This window comes from Lissotriton vulgaris, chromosome 3_1 (assembly GCF_964263255.1).
Source record: "Lissotriton vulgaris chromosome 3_1, aLisVul1.2, whole genome shotgun sequence".
NCBI lineage: Eukaryota > Metazoa > Chordata > Amphibia > Caudata > Salamandridae > Lissotriton > Lissotriton vulgaris.
In genome coordinates, this window is record NC_141689.1 from 1,038,670,145 (window position 1) to 1,038,688,041 (window position 17,897).

At 46.2% G+C, this 17,897-nt stretch overlaps 1 protein-coding gene across 1 annotated transcript in view; it reads left to right on the plus strand.

Moving 5' to 3' along the window:
* Positions 1 to 17,897, plus strand: part of PRSS12 (serine protease 12) — a 585,240-nt gene that overhangs the window by 484,507 nt on the left and 82,836 nt on the right. The window contains exons 10-11 of the mRNA XM_086961447.1: positions 60 to 138; positions 5,252 to 5,374. Of these exons, the coding sequence (XP_086817573.1) occupies positions 60 to 138; positions 5,252 to 5,374 (202 nt within the window). The remainder of the gene's footprint in view (positions 1 to 59; positions 139 to 5,251; positions 5,375 to 17,897) is intronic.

Genomic DNA, 17,897 nt, shown 5'->3' on the forward strand with positions numbered 1-17,897 from the left:
TTAAGTATAGCTAATCATGTCCTACTTTGAGGTTGATGATTTGATTGTCTCATTTCCAGATCCTCTTTCTTCAGTTTGTGGACTGAGGTTGCTACATCGACGGCCCAAGCGGATCATTGGTGGCCTTAATTCTTTGAGGTAAGCATTTTTCCACTCTTTAATGAGCACTGCCATTGAAAAATTCCGGAAAAATAAAGATGGATCCTGAAGGCATTAAGGAGAACCAAACAACTTCACTATAGACATGGCAGAACATTAACTTTCTGCTGTTTAAGAACAAGAAATCTGACTCCAAAACACAAGCATGAAACACAAGGATGAAATCCGGCTCAAATTGAGTGGCAATGGGAGAGGGGTGGTTGGGGAGGATGACTGGAGGGAGAGCCCTGGGATGGGGAGTTGTAGCCAGGGCACAGGCTGTAAGATTCGTGGGTTGGTCGTAGCAGGAACTGGGCGTTTCCCAGTTTGCCAGAATGGTTGGGGCCATTTTTTGAGAAGGGCGGTCAGTTGTTTTTGTTACTGGGGGCTGGTTTTGCACCAGTGCTGCAATATCGCCCCCCGTAACAAAAGGAGCACCAGTGCTTCTCACTAGCACCCCCCAGATCCCCCCTCCCAGGGTGATGGAGTAAGGACAGGGAAAGGATGAAGCAGGGAGTGGTGTGGTCAGAGAGGTACAGGAAGGACGAGGTAAAGTGCAATATGTGGGCAGGTTGAGGTATGGCGATAAGAAGTGCGGGCTGGAAGAGGTGAAGAGAGAGACAGGTGCCAGCTGTGAAGAGAGAGACAGGTGCCAGCTGTGAAGAGAGAGACGGGTGCCAGCTGTGAAGAGAGAGACAGGTGCCAGCTATGAAGAGAGAGACAGGTGCCAGCTGTGAAGACAGAGATAATTGGCAGCTGTTAGAGACACGCCCACTAAGTGCAGAGACATGTGCAGGCACTGAGGGGATCTGGCAGGTTGAGAGATGGCAGTAGTGGTACTAGCAAAATGAGGATGAAGTAGGGATACATGCGGTCAGAGAGTTGCGGGCAGGAAGAGGCCCAGTGAAATATTTGGCTAGTGAGAGGTATGGGGTTAGAGGAATGGTATGAGAGAAGGGCAGATAGAGGTAGGTGCATGCTGGAATAGGCACTGACAAGGAACGAGCAGGGATAGTTTGGACCTGTTAGTGGGACGGCCGGGGAAAAGTGCTGGCAGGAAGAGGCGGGGTCAAAAAGGCCCAAGGTGATATAGGCAATCTTTACTATATTTATAAAAGACATACCAATAAGTAATTCTTGTCTAAAATTGAAATGAGCCACATTAGTACAACTTATTTAACAGAATAATAAATTGGCAGTTTTTGGTGAATAATTCAGAAAGCTTATGTGCGGCCTTGTTAAAGGCAAACTTGTGTACCTGGGGTTAGTTTTGTTTTGAGTAGCAACATTTCAACGGGTCAATAGCAGTGAAAGATCTACAAAATGGCGAATATCAAAGAAATGCTGCATAGCTGTGGTACTAAAAATATCCCATGAAAATGTATTTCCCAGGCTATTTATACGATTAGTGTTTTTTTTTAAATTACTTCGACAGCACAAACCTTAATCAAATAGAAACAAAATGTGAGTAACCTGGGGATACCCCAGGTCTCCACACCCCCTTTTCATCTTTCACTTCAAAGCTGTTTTGACAGTGACGATGCTGCTGCCCTGGTCTCTGATGTAGGTGGGATTATCCACTCTGGACTGAGACCATGTGTGGTCTACGAGCAAGTGTGTGTCTCTTCCAACTGGGATGGATTTAGATTCCTGCCTCTGAGGCGCGTGCCGCATCTGCTGACATTTTCTGAAAGACTTCTGCTAAAGGTTGTAGCATTTGGGAGAGGGCCAAAGCAAGTCCGTTTAATGTTCTAATGGGATCTTATTTAAGCAAAACAATTGAACCAAATCCATATGGGAAAGACCGGTTTTAATATTAGTCAAATGAATCAGAGCACTTAAGAACGATCGTGACCTCACATGGCTAACATCTCTGTCCCAAATGATGGTCAGGCATTCATTCATTCTCTCACAATCTACAGCTTTTGGCACACTGTAGTATTCTGATTTCGGCTTGATAAACATGTTCATTAACTTTATGACCTCCTGTTTGTCCTTAATACATCCTAATGGACATTAAGCTATAATGACCTTCTTTAGTCTGCCTCCTTGGTTTTTTTCTTTTTCTGTGTTTAGATAGTTACTCTTAGCAACTTTTAGAACTTTCAATGGCTGACAATTACCCCAGCTCATGCGTAACATAAGCTTTAGGATTTAGCTTCATTATTTTTTACGTAGTGGTTATGGTTGGCTCTTTAGGGATGGTTCTCATATGCATTGCACACTGCTGGAATGAATGTAAACATTCTAGAAACAGATTTAGCAGCCTCGCAAGTCTAATGAAATAAAAAGAAAATAATAACAATGGAGGGGCTTGGGTCAGCCCTCTTTATCCACTGGTCTGTTAAAGTGTCTTGCTGATGCTTATTTTTATTTATTTTTTCATCTATTTTTTTTCCAACACTGGCAAATCAATGATGGAAAACAGTTATATATATATATATATATATATATATATATATATATATATATATATATATATATATATATATATATATATATATATATATATATATATATATATATATATATATATATATATATATATATATATGTGTGTGTGTGTGTGTGCGTGTGTATATATATATATAATATATATATATATATAGTGCACCACATGTGCAAGCTTAGAGTAAAGAATGACAGCCTCTATTTGATAAAGAGTAGTGACAGGGGAACAGTTCAGTGGTAAGATGAGGAGCTTGCGGAGATAAGCCTCTTTGTCCCTCTATGATGGGTACATGTAATGCACAAATGTTCTCTCGTCCTCATTCTTTAAGTATATCCAGTTTATGGCCGTGCTCTGGTCCCACATGAGTTCATAGTTTTGACAGCTCAACCGCACTACTCTTTTTTGAATGATGTTTTTATTCAATTTTTTTCGGACATAAAAGGAAAGATAACAGGCTTCTCAACCAGAATAGTCTGTGTAGAGTCTAGACTCCAACAGGAATACTTGACACTCAATGAGCAGTGCAATAGCATCCAAGGCCCTTGGGCTCCAGTGTTAATTCATGTTTTCTCCCCAGAGAGCTTCTAAGTGAAGACTCACTGTCCTGACACATTTACAGTAGGCCTGAATAAATATGTGTGATGTTAGATATGGGGCAAAGAGTACAAAATTACAGATATCAAAATAATTTGTTCAGCATTCACAGTTGAATCTTTTTGATCAGTTATGTTAATATAGGGGTGTGTGCAGAGAAAAATGTATAATTAAAAAAACAGCTTATGTGGTCTGAGGCCTTCTCAATAAGACTCATATTCAACTATAGGTAAAACAATCTGGAGTCACAACATAGGCAGAGAGAGAATTTCTCAATGCAGGTAGCATTTGTTGATCCGTGTGGTTTTATGACCTGTGCTATCAACCTTTGATGCCTCAAAATGTTATGAGTGCAGCATAGCTGCATGTGCATTGAAAGACCATGTTTCCAATGTCCTACACAACTAACCAAAATGTGTTAAGCCATCCTATGCACATATGGAGCCTTGCTGACCTTGATGGACACATTGCCACCCGATTTAGGAAAGCATTAAAAACCTGGCTCTTCAGACAAGCATACCAGTAATCCCAGCATATTTCATGACCTCAGGCTTCGCTCTCTGTCTATTATCAGCGCCAGGAAACCAATCGGTGGCAGTGCGCTTAACAAATTATTTTTAACATAACAAGTAGGTAAACTCACCAGCAGTAGTGCCCATGTTGCCTAACTTCATGATTTAAGGTATCATATAAGCATACCACATTGCTGAGAAACAATATAAGAAAATACTTCTAAATCACTGGAGAACTGGCACAGACTGCCATGGTTCAGGGCATCCGATCACCGACACATACCACACTTTAGAGTAACACACTAGGGACGCAGTCCCAGCACATGGTGTTCATTTTGCTTCACCCAGTAAAAGTCACCCATGCTGAAGGAGAAGTATTTTGTAACATTTACGGAAAAGGCCCCTTGTTTCAAGTTAACTAGTCCGTGTGGTAGACCTTTTCAAGTCTTGGGACGCAGATTATGGAATAGTCTACCCCATCACTTGAGGACCATATCAAATCATCAGAGTCCTAGAAAGCAGCTGATGACCTGGCTTTTCTAGGTCTAAGAAGTTCTGCCTCTGCTAATTCGCTATAGGCATGCTGGGAAGACCTTGCTTTGGGCAGCCATGCACAATATAAATCCACATAACATAATATAACATTTGTCAGTGGACTGCAAATGAGACCACCTTAAAAAATCTTGTTTCCTTTGTGGTGTAAGATGAGCTGAAATGTCCCTATGTGATATTTACTTATAGAAGCTGCAAGGTATACCAGTCAGTCAAAACTGGCTACAGACATCCAATATGATGTGAAGGTAACAAGATTGAAAGCAGGCAAAGCCAACAAAATCTTCCATACAAAGGTACAAAAAAGTGAGGGTCATTAAATGATGTATTACATTGCTTAGACATAGCAGAAGTAGGGTATGAAGCGCTATGTTAAAAATTACTTATTCAATGAGTCCGCTGCTGTTGGCTGTCACTTTCCTGACCGGATGTGGAATTGCAACCTATGTTTATGAAATCTTTCATAGGTCATGACTGTCGTGGTCTTAATACCACAGTAGAATCAAATAGTCTACTGAACAAATTTGGGGAAGAATTCAGCAAAGTATGGAATGATTTAGAATGGGGAACCGCCAATTATTAGTAAATGGATCCTTGGCAATACTACAAAATGACGTTATTATCAGTGGTAACAATTTAGGGTAGCCTGGTGTTGGGGGATATAGGGCAAAAAAACTCAAATTGATTGTTTTATGGAAGTGGGCCAGATAATTTTTGGAGAAGTAACATTTATGAGGAATCATATTTGATCAGTAATAATTTGCATTCCTTGATTTTTTAGAACAGATCATATTGCCAACCATCTTGAAATAGCATACATTATCTACACTGAAAAGATGCTTGTTGTGGGTTAAGAGTTTGTCTGAAAGAGAGGCAGTAGTGGAGTCTGTGATTCAAGAGAGTTGAATGGTACAGAAGTATCAATTCGCATTATAACGGAGGTTACAGACTTACAGTGTTTTCATTTGCTTGAATAATTTCCATGTTTATATTTGTTTTGTAGAGGTGGCTGGCCCTGGCAAGTTGCCCTGAGACTCAAGTCCTCCCATGGAGATGGAAGGCTGCTGTGTGGAGCCACACTCATCAGCAGCTGCTGGGTGCTCACCGCCGCACATTGCTTTAAGAGGTAATCTTGCATAATCAGGCAGAAAATAATGCTGAGCAGAATTACTTTGTTATCATATTCCAAGTTTCACATTCCAGATTGAGGTAGAGCGGGAATTCTCAATTAATAATGTTCAGATTCAGGCTATATACTGGAACTTACTTTGAAGTTAACAGGTTCACATTAAATACTTAGGAAAAGGGAAAAAAGGCAAAGTGATGGAGAGGTGGCCCATTGGAGCAGAGCAGCCCTTGCCTTCACACGATTGGCAGAGGATTACCTGCCAATTAAAAGCTCCCTGATGGGAGTGTTGAAGTTATTGCTTCTGCTTGCTGCTCAAGGACCACCTGCCAATTAGGAGCTCCCACCGTCTCAACATGAATCACTTGCTGAAAGTGCTTTTTCTCATGTGGCTGAAGCATTTTCATCATATAGTCATCCCAGTCGTGGGTCATAATGCTACACCTGCCAGCTCTGCATTTTTTTTTTCTTAGTAACAATTCTTGAAAGTGGGGATTTGTTTACAAGAAGCAAAGATAATGTCAAAAATGTGCTGGGAGTTTTCTTACTGCCTGAGAAATGGTAGTCCTGGTAAAAACATACACAGGAAAACCTGCTCTAAACATGGTGGCCTTCAGATGTACTGATGAAATGGTTATTAGGCAGATAAGCCTCTCAGACAGAGATTTTGACAGTGGAGCCAGACAATGCTCCTTCACCGCTCCCACCTTAAGTGATGTGGGTGAACCAGTTGTTTGGCAGGCCCGGAGTCCTGGCTGTTCACAGCGGGTCCTTGTCTCCTCCAAACTCAAGATGTGCCACTAAGTGTTTGGATCTTTGGAAGAAAACCAAAGGAACTCAAATCGGGGTCTACGAAATATACTGTAACAGCTTTGATGTTTGATGCTAAATGATTTGTTGTTCCGCCAAATTGCCACAAGTTCTAAAGTCGCCTCTCAATTACACACCAATTGCAGAGATACCAAAAGCGACCCATCTCACATACCTGATTTCCTGGACATCGATTAAAATGGTCACAATGATCCCTTGAAAAAAAAACTCCCTGTAAGCTGTAAACCTTAATAAAGTATCTTAGTTCACAGCACAGTGGGTGTTGTTGCTTGTGTTTCCGTACTTACACAGTTATCAACAGTGTAGGGAGCCGCAGGCACCACCTGCTTTTTTATTTGCCAGCATCCCATGAGGGCACCAGTTCACTTTACCTAGCAATGACATATTACGATGAAAAACAGCAAGTATGAATGTCAACCTTAGGTACAAAAATCAGGACTGCTCCCGCCACAGCTATGGGAAACATCAGCACAAAGTGTCAAAAGTCGCACGGTGTCAGAGCTAGATTGGTTAAGGATTATCACTGGGAGAGACTAATGTAAGGTATTAATTAATCCTGATATCCTACAATGTGACTCTCCATCATATAACTCTAGCCAAAAGCTATGTATCTGATAAACATAAGATTTCAAGAACCTGGTATTTCCTACCAAATTGACCCTTTGGACCGATGTTCCTTAATAATTATGGTACCATCTCTTGGGCAACATGAATATCATTTCACCTTTTGTTTTCTCAAGTAAATCGCTCGTTGTTGCTGAACAGGAGTGTGTGATTAATTTCTAGAAATGGTACTAAGGAAGGCAGCATGACTTCGGTCTGTAGCCTTTTTGGATTCGCATGGTAAGTTTATTCCATCTGAAACGTACAAGGTTGGAAGCAGTACAAGAATTCACAATCTTGATTCCAGCTGGATCAATACATTCCTATTCCGTTTCACTTCACTTACATGTTCAGACCTTAGGAATTTTATGTTAACTGACATATTACAGTTTCTATCAAGCCTCCTCCCCACAAGTTCCCATCCAAAAGAGATTACACTACTTATCTTAATATTTCAAAAGTAAATCATTTGGGGTTTATCTTGGTAGTAGTTCAAATCTTAATAGATCTAGTCTGCAGAGAAAGTAGAAAGCATTATATTAACAGCATTGACGTGGCTTTCGCAAATGAACCCTAAGTAAAATATCTTGGAGTCCTGCCATTGCAACAGCTCAAAACAGAATAAAAAGACAATTCTGTGGACGTTTGAAGAGACCAGCTGTTCATCATCTGCCGTAGCAATAGCTGATTGAAGAATTTCAATGGAATATGGTTTTAGAAACGAAAACTGCAAATGAAATCACCTTTTGGCTCAGTGAAATCTGGTCAGTGGCCAGCACATCTCTTCAGGTTTTGGAAGGAGAGATGTTTTCAAGGTTTTACAGAAGACAGGTATATTTTTTATATTGTTTTAGATTGGACCATGGAGGGTGTTGTATTTTATTCTGTTGTCTATACGGGGACCAGCATGCCAAGTAGGAAAAAATTGAAAGAGTGTCTATGAGAGCCAGGATTTTTTTCTGGTATTTGTTCTAACTGAATGGGCCCCTCAGAAGGCGTTGTGTACTATGATGACCCCTCTGAAGGAAACTCCTTGCGTGATGGAAAGTTAAAGGGGAGATCTTGGCGGAATTTGAAGTGTCACTTTGAGGCCTCAGTAATTATTGCATAATCAAATATTGATCAAGTGAGAGGGGATATTAAAAATATGAAAAATATGAAGGGGATTGCAAGACCAGAGCATTCTCTACCATAGAGACTCACCACTCTCTTTTTTGTAAACAAATTGTATTGCCTTTTACATGTCATACAGCATAACCCTGTTCAGGTTGTCAATGTGCAATAAAAAATAGAACACGACCGAGCAACTGCATCTGTTGTTACCCTTACTTGGTCCCATTCGCAAATGTTCAGCTATAATGGTCACACTGCTATCTAATATCAGTACAGCACATATACAAGAAAAAAAAACCTTCACCTCTACCCCAACAAGAAACTAAGCCTCCCCCTCCTCCCTGCACTGCTGTCTCCCCACGACTACTATTGAGTTCAGTTAGTAGACTCTCTTGCGCTCAAGGTGGAGGTAATGGTGTTGTGCGGGACCTTCCATCGCAACCCCCTTCCTCTCCTGTGTGTGTCGGTGCTGTGGATCGCTCCTAGCCTTCTGACTCTACTGATTTGTTCCATCCTAATTTGGTTCCTGGGGGTTCTCTACTTGTGGGGGTCTCTCTGGGGTGGAAGCCTCTGATTCCCCGCCATCTCTTGTTAAGTCCGCCATCAGCCCCTCCCATGCCTGGGCTCGTTACGGCTTGCCCACTCCGTTCTGTGCATTCCTAAGCAGGACCCTGCCCTCACAACCCACCCATATCACGAGCTCTCATTTCCATTTGTGCACGTTGGGGCCATCCAGTTTCTCCCAGCTACTGGTTATTTCTCGTGTCACCCGGATAAATGCTAGGTCCTGGAACCTAGCTGTGTTTTTGGTTTTTGCAATGTGTGGAAACAAATAGAGCAGTACGTGGGCAGGTGTGCAGGGGACCACCCTCTCCGTCACCCTCGCTGTCACCTGTGTCACTTCCTGCCAATATTGCGTTAAGGAGGCACAGCTCCACATGACATGCATAAAAGTCGCCCCTGCGCATGACACCTCTGGTATCGAGCGTCCGCGCCATCAAAGTAGCGGTCAATACATTCTGGAGTTAGATAAGCTTGATGGGGTATATAGAAACTTACCAGGCTAAACCGGGTGTTTCGAGATACTTTGGCAGTTTGTTCTAAAATATTGTCCGAGTCCTTGTCGTCTAGTGGCCTGTCAATGTCGTCACCCCATTTGTGTCTTAGTCTGTCCAGCGGTTGTATGGAGTCTCGCCCTATGCCTCTATAGAGGCACACCACAGCCTTGATGGTTCCATCCGCCAAGCTTATGTATTCGCATGTGGTGTGCCGCGGCGGTTCGGTTTTCCCCGCTACCCAATGTTGTCTTATCGCTCCTGTGACCGCCCGCATAGTAGGAAATGCCCCTGTGGTATGTCCCAGTCAGCGCTGAAGTCCTCAAAGGAGAGAAGCTCCCAGTCCCGGAAAAGATCCCCAACCTTCATCACTCCTGCTTCAACCCAATCATCCAGGCTCTGCCACTGTCCTCCATGGGGAAGGGCTTCCAACAGCGGCAGCCCCATCTCTGGAGAATATGGGTGTAAATGTAAATGTAAATGTAAATGTATTGGCATTTATATAGCGCACTACTTACCCGTAGGGTCCCAAGGCGCTTCAACCGCTGCGAAACCCTTCCTGGCTTCCCTGAGAGATGGTCCTTTAATGGGTATCTCCAGGGTGAGACCAGGCATCCCCGGCGGTCTGGTGGGGCCGTTAGTGAAGATGAGGCAAGCTAATGCCCAGAGTTGTCGAGTGTGATCGCTGATCAGAGTGGGCACCGAGGCGAGAGAATTATCGAGTCCGCTGACCCTGGTCCAGAAACCTGCCGCGCCGGGAATCGAACCCTGGTCCCGGGCCGTTCTCTGCTCTCGGGTCTGCCGCCTCTAACCAGTGAGCCACACTACTTCACTAACAGGGGCCCTGTTCTGGTTTTCTGTAGGCATCTGCCCCAGCAACAATTTATCTCTCTATGTTCATTGCTGCAGGTCTGTGGAGGCCTGACCTTCCTGAGCAGGGTTCGGAACACCGCAGTCCTGTCCGGAGCGAAAGGTGACACTCCCCTGTCCGGTTCCCTGCTTCTCGCCACCCACTGTGTGAACCTCTGCAGTTGTCCTGCTAAGTAGTAGGCCTCCATGTCAGGCACCGCCATGCCGCCCCCCAATCTGGGCCGCTATAACGTATTATGGGCTACCCGTCTGTGTCCTGACCCCATATGAAGGACAACAAGGAGGAGTCCAACTCTCAGAACCAAGCCGCTGATATCCAAATCGGGAGTGTAACAAAGAAGTAAAGCAGCCGAGGAAGAGCCACCATTTTAAGTAGTGAGATGCGACCCATCACCGAGAGGGGAAGTCTCCCCCAGACAGTATAGTGTCTTTAAGCGAGCGGAGCGCCCTCCCTACATTGCCTGTCTTCACATCCTCCATAGAGTGGAGAATGTGTACTCCCAAATAGCCTAAGCAGCAGGGTTCCCACTGCAGATTCACCAAGTTCAGGGTGGGCCTCGCATTCCTCACTAAAGGGAATAGTTTGGACCAGTTCACTCGTAGCCCCGACAGGGAGCCAAAGTGCTCCATAATAGCCTTTGCTCCCGGCAGATCGTCCTCTGCATCGTTTAAGAATTAGAGGAGGTCATCCGCATACAGCGCTATTTGGTGCTGTAGCTCTCCCACCTGGATTCCCTGATACTCCCCTCCAGATCTCGGACACCCCTGGCACGTCCCCCTCTCTACCCTGTACTGCTCTGAAAATGTGCGTCCAGTGCGGACCCTCGCCACCGGGTCAGTGTATAGTAACTGCACCCAACCTATAAATCCCAGCCCTAGGCCCATTTTGTTTAGTATTGCATACAAGAACCCCCACTCAAGGCTATTAAATGCCTTTTCCATGTCGATGGTCAACACCGCCCCTCCCTGCTCCGCCATCGTCCCTAGTTCGATGATGGACAGTAATCTGGCGATATTTAGGGTTGTATTCTGGCAAGGGATAAAGCCTGCCTGTTCTCGGTGCACCAGAGGTATCATGTAGGGGAGTAGGCGCATTACCAATATTTTACTTAGGATTTTAAAGTCGAGGTTGAGCATTGACAATGGCCTTTATGCTTCACACTCCATAGGAGACTTGTCCGGCTTCAACAGTGCTATTACCACCGCTTCCCTAGTCGTACCTGGCAAGTGGCCTTTCTCCTTTACCTCTGCGTAAATCTAACCCAACCTCGGGGGTCAGTTTGTCCGTGTATGCCACATAGAACTCCTTGGGGAGCCCATCCTTGCCTGTGTTTTCCCTCTCGCCAGTGCCTTATTAGCTACCCGGATTTCACGTTCTGAGATTGCAGCCCCTAGGAATTCTGCGTCTTTGTCTGTCAGGGCATGTATTGGGAGGTCTGCCAGATATTCCTCTATTTCCCCCTCGCCGCGGGGCCCAGCGCTCCTATAAAGTCTCTCGTAGTAACAGCAGAAACTGTAATTTATGTCATCCTGCTGGTATAGATGTTGCCCCTCCGGCCCGTCAATTCTAAGATTGTGTTTTCCCTGCGGGTGGGATTTGCGAGCCACGCCTTGTCTCTCTCTGCGTGCGTTCTGTCCATATATGCCCGGTAGTCAAAGCACCTCAATCTCTCCTCCTGTACAGCCACCTCCTCCTTTACCTTCAGCAGTTCCTGATGGAGATCTGGATTAGTCGGGCGTCTACGTTCCACCTCCCTCAACGCACGATCTGTCCGTTCTACGTCAGACAGTAGTGTATATCGTACCCCTATGGATAATGCCATGCACCACCCCCTAATCACTTTAAGGCCTCCCATTCAGTCACCCTGGAGTCTGTGGAGTGTGCATTGTCCTTAAAGTATTTGGTGATTTTCTCTTTGATCTCTTGGTGGAACATCTGGTCTTCTAGTGCCTCCAGCCTGAGAAGCCAGGTGGGGATGGTCTGTCGTTTGTGTCCCCACTGCAGTCAAATTAATAAAGGATTGTGGTCTGACACCGTTTGGGTGAGTTATTCCACATTGTGGAGTCATGTGTGCATGTCTGGGGAGCATAGAAAGGTATCCAGGAGGATGTGTAAGTCATGTATGTGGGAAAGGTGGGAGTACTCCCTGCCCAGTGGGTGCGTCCGTCGTCACGTGTCCACCAACCCCCCAATAAGGTTCCTTAAACATCCAGTGTGACGTCCTGCCCATCTAGGTGCCCAGTGACCACCACATACCAGCCCTCTGGGTCCACTTTGTGGTCAGTGTGTTGGAAGGAGACGCCTGCCCTGATCCAGATCAGGACCCCTCTGGCAAATGCTGAGTACATGGTGTTGTATGCCTGGCCTCTCCACCTATGGTGTAATGCCGCGCCCTCGGATGCTAATGTATGTGTCTCTTGTAGCATTGCTATGTGAACCCCCGTCTATTTAGTTGTGAGAAGATTTTGTATTGTTTGTGCATGGAGTGCATCCCCCGGAGATTATAGGAGAGGAGATTATATTCTGTCTGAGTGGGTACTGCAAATCAGCCTTTTCACCTCTGTCTGGCTTCCCATGCCCCTCCCGGCACCAGCACTCAATTTCATAGGATGAGAGCCTCTGCACCATGACATGTGGCCCCGCATAGGGATAGATAGCAGTGCCCCCAACTGAAAACAATATAAATATCCCAACTCCACCTCCCAGGACAAGAGAGAACGTCTCCCCATCCAAACCTTGCACTCTCGTGCCTTAACAGTCAGAGTCCGAAAGTGGTGACTAGGCCAGTGTCCGCCTGGAGGACAGCCGTCCTCTCCACCCCCTCGGTTCCCCCCCAGTGTATAGGTCTAATACAACTGTAGAGGGACCCCTCTTGACATTGTGTAGGGCGACACTAGCGCCGTTCCCCGCCTCCCCACAATAGAGTCCTGGCTGTACTTGCATGCTCGATCTGCATCACATCAGGTCATCTTCTGATCTGGGTGTTATGTGCAGTAGGATTTGACTGGCATCTTGAGCTGGACTCAGAGTCCGAGGCACTCTGTTGCTCTCCGGAATGCAAAGGAACATCCCGGGTGCTCACTGTGCTCAGTGAGGCCGCTACTGTGATTGCACTTGCTCTGTCCCCGTGCGCCTCCTCCATCGTCGGGTGGCTCTTTGAGGTCACCCCTCTGCCAGGAGAGCGTGTAAGCTCCTTTCCAGCTGGGTTTTTGTATTCCCGTCTCTGGTCTTGGGGATCTTGCTCCTCGATCCAGTCCCAAACATCCTGGGGTGTAGTGAAGAATGTGGTTCCCCCTGATCACATTATACGGAGTCTGGCTGGGAATACCATGGAGTAGGATATCCCCATTTGGTGTAGTTTCCTTTTGACTGTGACAAACGACGCTCGCTGTTGTTGCACCTCCTGGGAAAAATCAGGGAAAATCCGGACAACGCTATTGTCCACTTTGAGTTGTCCTTTGAGGCGTGCCTGGCTCAGCACATGGTCTCTGTCTTTACAGAAGAGGAGGCGGGCCACCACCGGCCGCTGTGGTCTGCCAGGCGGAGGTGCTCGAGCGGGGACTCTATGTGCCCATTCTAGGGCAAATAACGTCATCAGGCCCTCTTCTGCCACTGCTGTGTGCAGCCAGTGTTCAAGGTATGCCACCATATTGTTCCCTTCAACTTTTTCAGATAGGCCCATGACCCTATTTTGGTTCAAGGACCAGGACTCTTTTTTCTATGTCAGTGACTTTGCGTGTGGTCACGGTTACTGGTGGCCTCAGGCTTTCTACTTCCTCTTCTACAGCCGTGACCCTTTCAGCTAGCTTTCTATGGTCTGCTCCTAGTAGGCACAGGTCTTCTCGGATTGTGTCGATCTTGGTCTCCACTGTCGTCTGTGATTTTTCTATGGCCTGCAGTATGTCGTGGAGTGATAGCTCCCCTTAGGGTGTCACCCCTTCAAATCCGGTCGCCATGCATTATCTTGACTCCCCATTTTCGTCACTCGCTGATTCCTGGTGCTTGGTATTGCGTTTCTTGATGATCCCACCCATGTTGCATTCGCAGTGGGTACTTACTGTCCCTAGTGTGATGATCAATGGGATGGGCCTGCGGGGGGTTGGTGGTCAACCGCGTGCTCCGTACGACTCCCTTGCTGTCCCTGGGTCCCAAGTTCGTTACTGCGTGCTCTGCTGTTATGTATCAGATAGGTGACTGTTCTTAGCTACCCTTGCAGGTATCTGTGGCATTCAGGGAAACTCCACAGGTGTTGGTGCCCCATATGTCCCAGCGGGCAAGCACAGCCCGCTCCGGTATCTCCATAGGAATCAGCACCGGTGGTAGTGCCCTCGCAGATGTCGGCGCCGTGGATGGCAGTGCCAGACCTCAGGTAAGCCAATGCTCCGCAGTCCACCTCCCTCAAGCAGGGCCCAGGGTCCACTATTTATGGTGCGAGTGGTTGGCTGGGTGTCCCCCCACCGCGGAGGTCCCAGGGAGAAAGCAAGGCGGGAAGGGGGTAGCAGTACCCAGGTCCCTGGGGGCACCCCACGCTGTCCCAGGTAGCCTCCACTCACCAGAATTGGACACGCTGCAAGAGGTGAGCACTCTCTGGGGCTGACACAGTCTTTGGCTGCAGGGGTCCAACAGCAGCGCCCCCGGGTCTTCAGGCCGCACAGTGCCTCCAGCTAGTAGGCAATTGTGCTTATTGAGGGATAGTTCTCCCGTACCTTCGTCACTGGGGCCCTCTGCTGCGGCACCTCCCCACGCCGCTTGATGCTCTGGTCTCTTGGAGGCCCAGTTTCTAGTTTCCTCACTTCAGCTGGTAGCCTCTGGGCACCGCTTGTGCTGTAGATTCCGGGGCCCGGGTGCCATCTTGACTGGCCGCCTCGCTCCCTCTGTACGTCCACTCCTAAATACCAGGCTTGCCGCGGCGGCCCCAGGACTCTCAGATCCACGCCAGCCCTGTGTTCCGTCGTCTCGGGCCCTCGTCTGTCTCCGATGCACAGATCTACCCGTGCCTGGTCAGTCCTCGGTAGTCTGTGACATTTCGCGGGCGCCACCTTGAGGAGCCTTGCAGTTCTCCCAGTCGGAATGATTATGCTGCGAGGCCAGTCACGCCACCGCCGCCACCCTGTTGAGCCCTGCGGCTGCCACCTGGAGTTGCCAGAGTTGCTTCCCGGGGGGTTTGCAGCGCTATTAAGGCTATGTTTTGTGCTCAAGTCTTCCGCAGGGAGGTGCGGGCACAGTTCCCAATATGCCTGCTCCCGTTCTATGTCAGCGGGGGGTTTCCGCTGCCAGACTCGACCGGCAGCTCCCGCTTCGATGTGGCTCCGGAGCCCTCCGCCTGCTTCTCCTTACTGTTATTAGCCAACAGGGGCTCCGGTTCTTAGTCGTTCTGTGGCAACAGACCTTCCTGCCCAGTGTTTCGCCGAGCCTCTCGGTTTCTGCCAGGCGCTGCCTCTCAGATTGCAACCGCGGGCTCCATTTTGCCCGGCCTTGCAGTCTTCCTCCAGGCTCCGCGTTTCTGCTGAATACCTCCTGTTAGCTTTGTTTTTCCCACAACCGCTAAAGTCCTCTGTGCTGCCGGGGGTCTAGGGGCACGTTATCTGTTGTAGGGGCCCCCCAATATCGGACTGGTTCTGCGTGGGGAACACCGGAAGAAGCTCAGGTTCAGGCTCCCTGCTCCATCGGCTCTGGCCACGCCCCGAGACTCGCCACTCTTTTGGGGATTAGTCGAAGATTGAAAATAGCAAGTTTGTTTTAGAGATGATGGGTATACCACAAAATATTCTTTTGCCAGTGCTGTTATGTCTTTGGTGCACAGTCTGTGCTGCAAACACCTTTCACCGCTATTATCATAAAAGTGAATTTGTTGTGGTCGTAACATATAACGACCATGTGTGAATTGAATTGAATGTAGACAGACTGGAGTCAACCTACAACCATCAGCAGTACAGAAAGACAGCATAACAGCTACAACACAATAAAGCAAACAATATTGCAATAGAACACACCAAAGCAACTCAAATGCAACAAAACAGAACAGCAATAAAACCATAACACAGTAACAAAATACAGCAAGAAACCAAAAACACATTGGCAACACATAAACACAACAGTGGTACACAACACACAAACTGATCAAAACACCAAACCAAAAATATACTCTACAACAAAAAAAGAACCACATTTAAACACAGCACTGCCACAAACAAAATACAATACTGCAACATATGCCAACAAAACATAATAATACAACAGCACAAAATAACAACACATTTTATTTTATTTAAGGAGTTTTATATAGCACTGGCCAGACCCGAGGGTATCGGAGCACTTTACAACAGATTATAATGCAGGAGTCCCAAAATAAGGCATAGGTATACATATTGGTTCATAACGTCCCGGCGTGTGGTGTGACAAATGAGGTAAGGCAGTCCTGGGAGCCTCGCACCCTGTCTTGAACGTAACCATTTACACGGAGGGGGCTATCAGGGAGAAGTGTAGGGGCACTTGGAGGAGGTAAATGATGGTGACAAAGTGTCATGGTCCTGCAGAAAGTCGTCAAGTGTCCAAAAGCGAGGGTTAAGTGTTCGGGAAGGCACGGTTTAGGAAGAGGTCTTTTAGGAGTTTTTTTTATTTTACAAAGGACGAGATAGTCCTAATGTGTGCTGAGATGGAGTTCCAGATTTTGGGTGTGTTTCCAGTGAAAGATCATGCAGCGGTTTTTTGTTTGCGTGTTATCATAGTGATGAGCAGTAGGGAGTTGGAGCTCCTGAGGTTGCTTGTCTGGCCGGCCTTTTTGAGTTTGGAAGCCAGGTATTCCGGTTTCCCTGTGTGGAGGGCTTTGTGTGTGAGACAGGCAGTTCTGAAGCTGGTACGCATCTCTACTGGGAGCCATTTTAGTTCTTTGAGTACAGGTGCAAAGTGCTCAAATTTCCTGACTGCGGTGACCATTCTGGCTGCTGCATTTAGAGTCGTTTTGAGGGGGGCTAGGTGGGATTTCACTGTACCATGACAATAGCATTTCCCCATAGTCGAGTCTGGCTATCACCAGGGATTGGACACAATCCATAAAACAAGATTACATGATAACAATGTAATTATATTGTGTTATTGTGTTATAGTGTGATGTGTGTTTCTGTGGTGTATTTGTTTGGTTTTGTATTGTATGCCTGTGCAGTTTTTGAAGTGGTTCGGTATGTTAAATGGTATGATACTTGTTAGAAATTTGGCCTCTAATTGGCAGAGGTATGCACCCTGTCCAAGTAGGAACCGCAATTCTTATCAGGGTAAGTCAGTCACACACTTAAATCAGCCTGTGCTCACCCTCTGGTATCTCGGCACAGAGCAGTCAGGCTTAACAGAAGAGGCAATGTTTAAAGCAATTGTGCATGCGTGGATACAGTAAGACAGTAAAAATACCAAAATAAATACTCCACAATGAGGTATGAAAATAGTATCTATTTTACTCTTTAAAACTAGATAAAAACAATAAGAATCCCATTAAAGCATATCATGTTACAAATACTTCAAGAATGTACCATGCAGAAAGAGCCCTTTGTGGTGATTGTGTCTTTTCTTCACTTCCTTAGTAGAATTTTTTGTAATGTTAAGAATTCTTTGATGCAATGGTAGAATGGAGTGTGGAAGAGATTGTTGGGTAAAAACGGTTGGAATTTGATTGGGCTGGATGCTTTCTTCTTGGCTCCAGTGGGTCCTTTACTTTGCACTTAATAAATTATATATTTTTATGCAAATTTGCCTTCTACCCATCTTTACATTGGCGACGAGGTGTTTTAAAGTGCTAAACCACTGTGCTAGATTGATATTTTTTTTGCATTTTTAAGAAAATCTATGTTTTGAATTTTTATGAACGAGGATTCCTGCGGAACTCATCGTATTCAAGTCTCGGCAGTTTAATTCATTTAGACTTTATTTTATCAAGATTTGTCGAGATTTTCAAGCAAAACAGAGATGTAATTTCCTTCATTAAAGGTACTGTGTGTTAAGTTACCTTTTTACCGTTGAGTGCTTGTGGATGCCAGGATTCCAGCACGTGAGATGTCGA